The following is a 12,699-nucleotide window of genomic DNA, read 5'->3' as shown; positions in this document are numbered from 1 at the left end:
TTGGATGCTGTTTTATTTATGACGTCCTACATCTCCTTTTTTACACAAACAAATTTGCCAACGCTTTATATATTTTACAATCATGTATACCTGCTTCCAAAACACGTTACGGCACTAAAAAAACCAAGCCACCGGACCTTTACAGCTGTCTATATGTGTAAAATACCCCTCCCCGAAAAAGTTACCGGTATTAAAAGTACTAAGTCTTATTATTTTCCCTTTTGGAAGTTGACCTTAGATATAGACCGTTTTGTCATCAGAACTCCACTGTACCGTGATAAGGAATACGACACATGCCCACTCTTTATATCCTATACTATCCTGTAGACCTGGATTAAATGAACATTAAAATTAATTGAAAATAAAACATTTGAAGATACCTGTTTTCAGTTTTGTTTATGCTTTGATATATATCAGTTAAAAGATACTTATATCTAAATTTTTATTAACTACAGACAGAAGCATACGCGCTCCTTCTATGTAAATGTGTGTTTTTATGAACGTAGACTGATACCTGGTCGTTATTGACAAGTTTGACAATATTTGTATATAATTCCGAAGGCATACTGAATATTTTACGGAGGGAACCAACCTATTATGATTGTAACAATTGTAAATGGCTGTGTACATTCACAACAGTGTACTACTTGATATAGCGTAACTTAGTTAAATCCCTACGTGTGCATTTTAGACATCTTAAATTAAAACAAAATCGCTGATGTTTCGGGTATTTATTGATATATGTGCGTTTGTAATATCATAAGACTGTATAACGATACGCATGAGGGATAAATTTTACAGTAACTTGGTGATTTGTACAGTACATTAAATATTTAACTCAGGAACTGATCTAAAATACACTAACAAGTCAATTGTGAATTCGACAGTTAAAATAATATTTATATCTGATGCAAACACAATTAAATAATAAAGACAGAACAAAGCACATTTACTATACTCATTTGGATACTAAAAAATTCCAAAGATCTTTTAGAGTACATACAATCTAAGACTCTCTCATCTTGCAATAGTATTAAACCATTTGACTTTTCTACACTTTACACAAGTATTCCCCATTCCAAACTAAAAGACAAATTGAAAGAGTTGGTATTACTTTGTTTCATTAAAAAGAATGGCGAACGTAGATACAAGTATCTTGTCTTGGGGAGGGATAAATCCTACTTTGTAAAGAATCACTCTGATTCAAACAAAAAATTCTCTGAAACTGACATTATCAAGATGCTTGATTTCGTGATTGACAACATATTTGTTACGTTTGGAGGACGTGTTTTTCAACAGACTGTCGGAATTCCAATGGGAACCAATTGTGCCCCTCTTCTTGCCAACTTGTTTCTTTATTATTATGAGGCTCACTTCATACAGGAACTTAAGCTTCTTAGGAAGAAAGATAAGAAGTTAGCAATATCCTTTAACTTTACGTTCCGCTATATAGATGATGTTCTCTCACTAAATAATACAAAATTTGGTGACTATGTTGAACGAATCTATCCCATCGAACTAGAGATAAAGGATACTATAGATGCAGTTAAGTCTGCCTCTTATCTTGACTTACATCTAGAAATTGACAATGAGGGTCGGTTGAAAACAAAACTTTACGACAAAAGAGATGATTTCAGCTTCCCAACTTTCCATTTCTATGTAGCAGCATTCCAGCACCGCCTGCATACGGAGTATATATCTCCCAATTGATACGATATTCCCGACCTTGTATTTCCTGTCATAATTTCCTTGATAGAGGATTGCTGCTCACAAGGAAGCTATTAAACCAAGAGTTCCAAATGGTGAAGTTGAAATCATCCCTTCGTAAATTTTACGGACGCCATCACGAGTTGGTTGACCGTTATGGAATAACTGTTTCACATATGATATCGGATATGTTCCTTATGTCGTAACTACAATACCCTTCCCTTTTCACGAATGTGACCTACCGAATAAGACTATTTACCGGATTTGTAATAACATAAGCAACACGACGGGTGCCACATGTGGAGCAGGATCTGCTTACCCTTCCGGAGCACCTGAGATCACCCCCAGTTTTTGGTGGGGTTCGTGTTGCTTAGTCTTTAGTTTTCTATGTTGTGTCATCTGGTGTTATTATTTGTCTGTTTGTCTTTTTATTTTTGGCGATGGCGTTGTCAGTTTGTTTTCGATCTATGAGTTTGACTGTCCCTCAGGTATCTTTCGTCCCTCTTTTACTTTGAATCATTTTGCGTTTGACCTTGCATCATTAAAATATCGATTCAACACTTCACTTTTTAATTGATTGAACGCTTCACTTTCATTTACATGACCTACTATCATGATTTTTCCGTCCTCACTTACGGATACGCTCACATATAAAAGATGCACCACAATATTACTTATGCTGCGTTCACACGTAATTCGAATTTGATTCGCATTAACTAATTCGCATTAGTTTAATTCGCATTCGAAACGTTTAACGTCCAAACGTAAATTCTAATTCGCATTGCAATGTGCGTCAAATTCGCTTTACTGTCCTAACGACGTTAACTTTTAATTCGTATTAACAAAAACGCATTTCTAGTGCGAATTGGATAATGCGATTTAGCTAATTCGAATCAATTCGAATTAAAAAAGAAGAGTGTGTGAACGCGATTAGCGAATTCGATTCGCATTCGATTCGAATTCAATTCGAATTAAATGTACGTGTGAACGAGGCATTAGTCAGACGTTAACAAACTTTAAGCCCCATTTACTACATACGGAATAACTAATATTACCAATGAGAATCCTGAAACAGATTTACCCTATTGTGACGTGCAGCGTATGACTTTTTAGAACGGGTCTCATGTGACCCGGTAATTAGGAAAATCAGAAACCAAATATATTCTTGACAGCAAGATACTATTTTAATCAAGTTATATCAAAGAAATCACAAGATGTAATCATTATTATCTAATCGTATATATTAGTTTGTTTCTTTGAGCCGGACTTCCGGTGTTTGTGCGGTCTTAGTACCACCTGACCATTGGTATAGTCAACGGAAAAATAACGTGTGCTGGAAAATCTCTTCGTTTGTTTGTTGATTTCAACTGCTGCATTGTCATCATAAAAACGATATCTACAACATTTTACCATCATTTTAATTCGAATCCGAATTTTTCTGCTGAATAAACAGTATATAATTGGATTTATACCACTATTTGAAAGTCCAAGCCATTGAGCAATAGGTACAATGTAATTGTTAAGTAAACGGACGAAGTCGAGGTTATCATATTCGTCCATTTGGAAATATATTAAGAATTTTATAATATAAAGCGGTAGCCAGGAAAACAGAAACAGCACAACAACAACTGTTAGCATCTTCACTGCTTTTACTTTCGACTTGTGAATTACTCCGTTGGACTTGTATACGCCAGGGGCGTTCCTATTCCAAACACGAAATCCAATCAATGAATAGCAAATTATGATCAGAACTAATGGCACAGCGTAACAACAAATGCAAATTCCAACAAAGTATATTTTTTCTAGAAACTTATTCTCCCACATTTCACCACAAACATACAATAAGCTACCGCTTTGTACATATCGCTGGTAAAACAAAGCCATTGGTATCGAGATGATAAGAGAAAATATCCATATAGCAAACATGATACATTTGGATGTTTTCCACTTCATTTTATAGTTAAATGTATAACAAATGGCTAAGTACCTGAAATAGAAATTGCATAATTAGATATATTCACATTTTAACCAGTTCAAAATGCATATCTATTTTCTGTATCTATTTATGTGTTTTACATGTATATACTGTCATAAGGCAACTCAAGTGTTTTATCGTTTTCTTATTTTTCGGTGAATACTAAGTGTTGTTCATATTGAAATTGAGTATGTCAATCATGTTGAAACCTAACAAAGTTAATTTGTATTCATATGCCCAAAATTGTATGATTATTATTGTCTGCAATATTTGGTGGTTCCTTCGGAAATACCGGTAAGTGTTTCCGCCACTTTATGGATTACGTGTTTTCTTACTGATTGGTCAATAGAAATTTTGACTTTCTATTTTTGAAACCGCCCTTGTTGTTTAGTGCACTTTGACATTTACTATATGCTGCTTCTCTGCAATTAACAGATAGGAACAAACTAGAACGAGCACACTACTACCTTAAAAGAAAAACAAGATATCGTCCTGCATATACAAGTAATATTTGTTGCGGAGGTCTACGAGGTCTAACAATCATCCATTTATTTGTTATGAAATTTATTTAAATGCTTGCATGTCCACTTTCTTTCATCTGATTAGCAAATAAAAAATTATCATGGATTACCCGATTTCAATAGGATATGCATATAGCGAATTGACTTATTTTTCTGAACATCCTTCTGTTATTCTAAAAAGGATTCGTTTTTATTTGGTATTCACATCGGGTCTTTTATGTATCAACTGACCGGAACCATCATTCTTAAAAAGCGCTTTAAAAAATCGCCGAGTCAGAAAGTCGTCCTGATAAATGTAATTCAGTTGTGAATATTTTTTGCTGTGAATATCATAGCCATGTCGTTTTGATACATGCACAACTTCGTAAAGTAAAGGTGTTCTGTTTTCACAAAAAAAAAACGCACTGTTACTAAGAAACTGTGAGAGTATTTTATAGATAAAAAGAAAAACTGTGATTATCGCCTGCAGGAACCCTCAAGGTCGATGGTTTAAAGCTAATCAAGTTTAAAATTTTAAAGCTTACAAACCAAATGATTACACAGAACTGCGATAATCTAAGGTCAAATTTGCCATTGTTAATTGACTTGGCAAATTAAAAACTAGAGGCTCTCAAGAGCCTGTGTCGCTCACCTGTATCTACTGTGGTTTTGGAAATCATGTAAAATAAGGTTTAAATCATAATAAATAGTATTAGATACCCTAATAATGATTGTGGCCAAGTTTGGTTTAATTCAGCCAAGTAGTTAAATCTAAAGCAGGTCATCCCATTGTAGTCTTACAATAGTTACTGAAGACCCCTAATCATTATTTAAATTAGTTTTCAAGTTGTGACCATTTGAAATTGTTTTTTTTTTACAGTTTTCCCATAGACTTCTATAGTAAACCCTATGTTCTATTTTTAGCTATGGCGGCCATGTTGGTTGGATGACAGGGTCATCGGATACATTTTTCAATCAAGATACCCTATTGAAAATTGTGGCTTAGTTTAATTCTATTTGGCCCAGTAGGTTAAGTATAGAAGATTTTTGAAAAAGATTACAAAAATTTACGAAAAATTGTGAAAAATTGACTTTAAAGGTCAGTAACTCCTGAAGGGGCAATTGGCAATTTTGATCATGTTGACTTATTTGTAGAGCTTACTTTGCTGAACATTTATGCTGTTTACAGTTTATTTCTATCTATTATAATATTCAAGATAATGACCAAAAACTGCAAAAATTCCTTAAAATTACCAATTCAGGGGTAGCATCCCAACAACGGGTTGTCTGATGCGTCTTAATATTTCAGGGCAGATAGATCTTGACCTGATAAACATTTTTACCACATGTCAGATTTGCTGTAAATGCTGTAGTTTCAGAGATATAAGCCAAACTGCATTCTACCCAATGTTTTATTTTTAGCCATGTCGGCCATCTTGGTTGATGGGCGGGATCATCGGATACATTTTTAAAACTAGATATTATCCTAAGGATAATTTAAGCCAAGTTTGGTTAAATTTGGCCCAGTAGTTTCAGAGGAGAAGATTTTTGTAAAAGATTACAAAAATTTACGAAAAATTGTGAAAAATTGACTTTAAAGGGCAATAACTCCTTATGAGGTCAATTGACAATTTGGTTATGTTTGACTTATTTGTAGATCTTACTTTGCTGAACAATTTTGCTGTTTACAGTTTATCTCTATCTACTATAATATTCAAGATAATAACCAAAAACTGCAAAATTTCTTTAAAATTACTAATTCTGGGGCAGCAACCCATCAACGGTTTTTCAGGGCAGATAGATGACTTAATGAACACTTTTATCCTGTCAGATTTGATCTAAACGCTTTAGTTTCAGAGATATAAGAAAAAAACTGCACTTTAATCCAATGTTCTATTTTTAGCCATTGCGGCCATCTTGGTTAATGGGCGGAGTCATCGGATACATTTTTTAAACAAGCTACCCTAAGGATGATTTAGGCCAAGTTTGGTTTTATTTGGCCAAGTAGTTTAAGAGGAGAAGATTTTTGTAATAGTTAACGGACGACGACGACGGACGACAATAGACGACGGACGACAAGTGATGAGAAAAGCTCACTTGGCCCTTTTGAGATAGGTGAGCGGGCCAGGTGAGCTAATAAGATAGATTGTTAACCCATTTATTCTAACCTGATAAATGCAATAAGACCCATTTGTAGAACATTTGTAACGTTTAAAACTTTTGTAGTGTACACAAATATTGCTATTTAGTTTGTTCAATGTACCACGTATTTCAATATAATTGCATGTAGCCATCTACACGTAAGAATTATCTGCCATGTGATGTCATCTCGTATTTCAAGGTATTGAATGTCTAATTTAGTTTGAGATGAAAACCTCAGGAATGTTAACAATAGGAAACTGAAATGTGCCATTAAAGTACTTCGGAACAAACATGCTTATTTTATAGTCTCTCATTAGATTCTTCGAACTTGTCTTCATACTAAATTCTTTATCCTAAATATTTACTTTAAGTTCTAATTATATTTAAAATTGAGAATGGAAATGGGGAATGCATGTGTATACTTTGCATAACTTATTTTCGCTTTTTGTGAGTACGAGATAGCTATGTTTTTATACATAACTAAACTTTTGAATAAAAGACAGTACAATGCAATTTTACGTGATATCTAAATGAATCAATGCCTTCATAGTAATAAAATTATAATGGGGAAATGCTGATTGCCAACCATGCATGCAACTGTTGAGTAGATAATGATACTCTGCATTGTAATAATACGAGGGTCTGGATGGGGTTCCCTCATTTCTGTATTCTTTAATTTTTTAGGTCATTTTTCTTTATTCATTATTGTTTGCCCTTTATTCTCTATTTATCATATTTCAACACCCCATTATTCCCTATTCTTTTTTTATACTATGTTTCTCTATTCTTTGAAAATTTTGCTCTTTATCTTGCACTTTTTGCCCCTTATTCTCTATTCTGTAAAATACATGCAGACCCTCTAATAGTATTGTCGTTTCTTGTAGTTCTATTTTCTCTAACATGGATGGCATATGCCTTTCATTTTTGAGTCATTATACATTAATAACAACTTGTTGGTTCAATGTAAAATAATAATACGCTCTGCATGTTCGATTTGATCCATAAAATAGAGCTCGCTATGTGTTTTACATGATTTCGTATTTCACTAACATTTCTAATTTGATTTAATCAATTTTAGATAGTACTACATGTATGATATTAAACTTGACTGCATGATATTCTTTAATGTTTAGAAAGTCAGCAAGTACGATAAAGACCCAATAAATGGACAGATATAACCAAACATTGAAGAATATATAACCAAACAGCAATAAGAAAAATCAATGTATTTTCAGGAAAACATCCGTTATAAATTGTTCGATACAATGTAAAATTGAGAATGAAAATGGGGAATGTGTCAAAGAGACAACAACCCGACCATAGAGCAGACAACATCCGAAGGCCACCAATGGGTCTTCAATGCAGCGAGAAACTCCCGCACCCGGAGGCGTCCTTCAGCTGGCCCCTAAACAAATATGTATACTTAGTCTAGTTCAGTGATAATGGACGTCATACTAAACTCCAAATTATACACAGGAAACTAAAATTAAAAATGATACAAGACTAACAAAGGCCAGAGGCTCCTGACTTGGGACAGGCGCAAAAATGCGGCGGGGTTAAACATGATTTTTGACTTGATTTAAAACACTATACATTTAACAAAAAAAAAAAGGAACCTGTAACACCTCAATACTCAATAACATTTCAGGCTTAATGTATTTTGTTGGATTTATGAATGATTTACTATAATGATTGTTTTTGTTTTGTTTTTTGGTTTATCTTACCATTTTTTTAACAAAACGATAGTAGGTTCTGTCGAAGGACAATGTTCATTAGATATAATTGTTTTGTACTACCAATCAATAAACAATATTTTACCTGTCTACGGCTATTGCTGCCAGAGTATTCACAGATGCACAAACAGACACAGCTTGAAGGTACGGAGTAACCTTACACATGACAGCTCCATATCGCCATTCTATATAAAATAAAAGTAAACGCATAGTGTCAATAATCACGTGGTTCGATAAAAAATTAAGACACATGTCAACATTTTATACGGTTTGGTAGAGAAGACATTAAAAATTGGAAACACAGGAAGAAATAGCATGAGACAAACTGTATTTAGTCAATGCCAAACACGATTTTAAATAAGTTTATTCAGAAAAAGAAACATTAGACGTTAGATATTTTCGAAAGTTGAAGGTTAGATTGTGATGAAAGTAAAGCATTCAGAAAATGATATTTGTATAGTAAACAAAATGACATTGATAGCGCGAGGTGAATTGAAAGTCAAAAGGTCTGAAACAATACATTACATTTGTATAGATATTAAGGATTTCACTTATGTATTAGTGCTTCTTGACATTTTCATGTTTTGTAATAACATTTATTAACAGAACTGAAACACAATTTAAAAACAGTAACAGACACAATACAACCAGTTATGATCAACATTTCTATATATTTAGAAAGAAAAATAGTCCTCTCTGTTTTTCTAGTTCCAATCACTTATTCCGGAAACCGTAAATCGTTTTATTTTATACAATAGTCATGTTCATCACAACGTTTGAAACGGAAGTATCTATAATTCAAACTCCATTAACGTAAGAAACCTTTTAGAATTCTTCCATGAAAAACCATATTACGTGATTGAATACATACATGTACATGCAAATGGATGGTTATAATGAAGTGTAATTGCTGGTTATAGATGGCAACAACTATTAACAAAATAAAAAAAATGAATGTTTATGACTCTTTAAATACATTTATTTTTCAGGTAAAGTATCATTACATATTGTTCAATTAGAATTGCGCAGGTACATACAATTTAATGACCTACGTTTTGCATATTTTAAATTTTAATGTTGGCAACAATTAAGTGCAGGCCGTTTCCTTATTTGAAGTTAGAAATTCTGTGCTTTAGTACTTCTCACATATTTCCAATGACGAGCATTTCATGCAGGGAAACATAAACAGTGATTTAATGTTCTAAGATAATTGCAGGAACAAGAATTTCATTAATTGACACTCGTAAATTAAGTTCAAATGTGCCCTATTATGGAATAATGGGGTAAAGTGTACTTCTAGTTGGGAGCACTTCTTTTCTCCATAAAGTTGCTTTCGATTTACATTTTATTTTAATTTTATAAATGTATAATACTTTCGTTTTAAAATGCAATACGTCTGAATTCGCAATATTCCCACGTAAAGCAGTCAACATTAAAAGTGTGTATCATGGCAAGAAATGTTCCAACAATAGAATATTTACAAATTTGTTCAGAAGGAATCAATTTATAAAACTACTGATAGTTACAGCTACCAAGATGAGTCTTAGTGTTTGACTGATATTTATATAATATATTCCCGTTAAGAAGACGACCAATGTTTGTTTTATAAGATTTTTCTATGATTTATTTTGATTTTAGGTTTTAGGTGTCTATTTCTTATCAATTTTTCATTAGCATTGATAGCAGATCTCAATCTAGAAATGTTCAACTTTTAACATTCCCTTTGGAAGTAGCATTATTGGCCAGCACGATTTAAACGAATACATAACATCTGTAAGCGACATCTTTATCTAAAGATATAATGTAACGTAAAGTCATTATTTTCCTGTATATGTTAAGCCTTAACTGGTTATTTGGACATAAGGTCATTCGAAAACATCGACATATCGAAGAAAGATTAAAAATTATATATATAAACTCGCATTTGGTCATGACATAAATGGTTAGAGATGATGCAATTGTTGCTAAGACAAATTGAACATAGTTATCCATGGTCATCTCTGTCATAGATAATCCATAAAGGTCAGTTAAGTCATGGTGGCATCTATGAATCGTTCAAAGAGATCACTTCAATTTGACCTTTTAGAACCCTTGGTCCAATATCTGCCTTGTAACATGACTTTTTTTGTGATATTGGAGGCTCAATACGGCGGACAGACAAGAGTTGCATAAGTTCAGCGGATATTAGAACAATTAATCGATTTATGGTAAAAGCATTAGTGACACTGAAAAACATGCACTGTCTTCGATTTTGCGGCCAACAAATTGATGCCGACAACAAAAGTGAATTTAAAGTTCAATCTCAATGCAAAGCAAATGACCATTAACCAGTTTTGTATTTCTCTATCAGAAGTGTATGACACGAGTACAACAATTGGTATCTTTGTGGTTAAGAAGTGGACGAAGGGCTCAGTAATGAATGGTATTCTTTTCTATTTCAGATAATTGTATAAAAGCGATTTCGAAATACTATTTGACGATATTTCGCATTTTAACTAATTTTATTCGAGCGTCACTGATGAGTCTTCTGTAGACGAAACGCGCGTCTGGCGTACACAATTTTCAGTCTGTTATCTATTGAGTTTTTTTAAATGCTACATTTGTATTTGACGATTTAATATATACCAAAATGAAAACTTGTGTGACAGTTTTTTTGTGGGTTTATTAATTTTAATGTACTCAAATCTTCAATACGATATAACCATTAAGTAACACTACCTTTACCGTGCAATTTGTAATATTTGCTTTGTTTTATATCAATTCTATAAATGATGATAATTGTTCATAACGGTGATAAACCCTCCAATATGGATGGGACGATTACTGAGTCATCGTCAGTTTCATCAAAAGAAATAGACATTGATCTTTTACAAGGTGTGTTTATCATTTATAATAATTATCTAATTGATTTAATTAGAGTCTGATGGTTTTACACTAGGTGTTTTGTTTCCTTTAATCAGTCGGGTGATGACATATGCTATATTCGTCGGGTTGGTAGAGCGGATATTGCTTTGACGTGAGTTGGAAAAATTAGATTACTGTAAATATCAAATTTAATTACACTTGTATATCAATATAGGTGATAGTAAAATATTATTGACATTATATGTATTGCACAATAAAGAAAGCTTTATTTAATCAGTTATCAGTATGCATCGCTTTTACAAATGTCTATTTGCTAATACCGCAGCGCAACTGTAAGATCACAACTGGTAGACCTAGATGCTTCCGTATCTGCCATTTGACCGTAGCCTTTAGATTAAGGATAGTCTATTAAGGCTGTTTTCTGCTCTTTGGTCGGGTTGTTGTCTCGTTGACACATTCCCCATTTCCATTCTCAATTTTATTCTTTAAAACAGATGAAGGTGAAACCGATCCAATTTAAAAGCGTGCTGTGATCATTTCTGGATATTTATTCACCAAGAACAACATCGGTATACACAGCTCATGAAGAATAAATACAATGGATTTGTTTCTAAAAAGAACCATAAAAAGATAGCTAATGGAACAAGAGGCTCTCAAGAGCCTGAATCGCTCACCTTTAATTTTTTGCTTAAATCTTTCATTGATGATTATTTTTGCTTTTCAATATATATTAATGCGTGGCTTAAAAATGCCATTTAAATGTTCTTTGTATATGTCATATTTTCTTCAAAAGCAAAAAAATGCATTTTACCCCTATGTTCCATTTTAGCCATAGTGGCTATGTTTCTTGACATACAAGGAAATAAAATACAAAATTTATACTAGATACTCTGAAACTCATTCAGTCCAAGTTTGGTTGAAATTGATTCAGGAGTTTCAAAGGAAAAGATTTTTTTTAAAGTAAGCAAACTAGATGAACAAATTGTGAAAAATTTTCTTTAAAGGGGCAATAACTCCTTATGGGGTCAATTGACAATTTTGGTCATAAAGCTTATTTGTAGATCTTACTTTGCTGAACATTTTTGCTGTTTACAGTTTATCTTTATCTATAATAATATTCAAGATAATAAGTGAAAACTGCAAAATTTCCTTAAAATCGTCAATTCAGGGGCAATAACCTAAAAATTAGATACCCGATTTGACTGATAATTTCAGGGCAGGTAGAACTTGAACTAATGAATACTTTAACCTCTTGTCTGATTTGCTCTAAATGCTTCAGTTTTTGAGATATAAGTCAAAATCTGCATTTTACCCTATGTTCTATTTTTAGCCATGGCGGCCATGTTTTCAGAGGAAACAGAAAATAAAACACAGACTTTATTCTAGATAACCTAAGAATCATTCAGCTTAAGTTTGGTTTAATTTGGTTCAGTAGTTTCAGAGGAGAAGATTTTTTAAAGTTAGAAAACATGATAAGCAAATTGTGTAAAATTGTCTTTAAAGGGCAATAACTCCATAAGGGATCAATTAACAATTTTGGTCATGAAACTTATTTTTAGATCTTACTTTGCTGAACATTTTTGCAGTTTACAGTTTATCTTTATCTATAATAATATTCAAGATAATAACCAAAAACTGCAAAATTTCCTTAAAAGTACCAATTCAGTGGCAGCAACCTAGCAATGGGTTGTTAGATTCATCTGAAAATTTCAGGGCTGTTAGAACTTGACCTAATGAACAATTTTATTCCAATAGATTTGCTCTAAATGCTTAAGTT

General features: G+C 32.8%; 1 protein-coding gene across 1 annotated transcript in view; it reads right to left on the bottom strand.

Moving 5' to 3' along the window:
* Nucleotides 1–2,867: 2,867 nt before the first annotated feature.
* The window catches only part of LOC127708075 (neuropeptide SIFamide receptor-like), a 46,605-nt gene continuing 36,773 nt past the window's right edge, over nucleotides 2,868–12,699 (bottom strand). Inside the window, exons 2-3 of the mRNA XM_052212873.1 lie at nucleotides 8,143–8,242; nucleotides 2,868–3,694 (exon numbers count right to left, since the gene is read on the bottom strand). Of these exons, the coding sequence (XP_052068833.1) occupies nucleotides 2,938–3,694; nucleotides 8,143–8,242 (857 nt within the window). The 3' untranslated portion in view covers nucleotides 2,868–2,937. The remainder of the gene's footprint in view (nucleotides 3,695–8,142; nucleotides 8,243–12,699) is intronic.

This window comes from Mytilus californianus, unplaced genomic scaffold, assembly GCF_021869535.1.
Source record: "Mytilus californianus isolate M0D057914Y unplaced genomic scaffold, xbMytCali1.0.p SCAF_7, whole genome shotgun sequence".
Taxonomy (NCBI): domain Eukaryota; kingdom Metazoa; phylum Mollusca; class Bivalvia; order Mytilida; family Mytilidae; genus Mytilus; species Mytilus californianus.
Note: the sequence above shows the minus strand (reverse complement) of the source record. Positions and strands in the feature narration are given on the sequence as shown.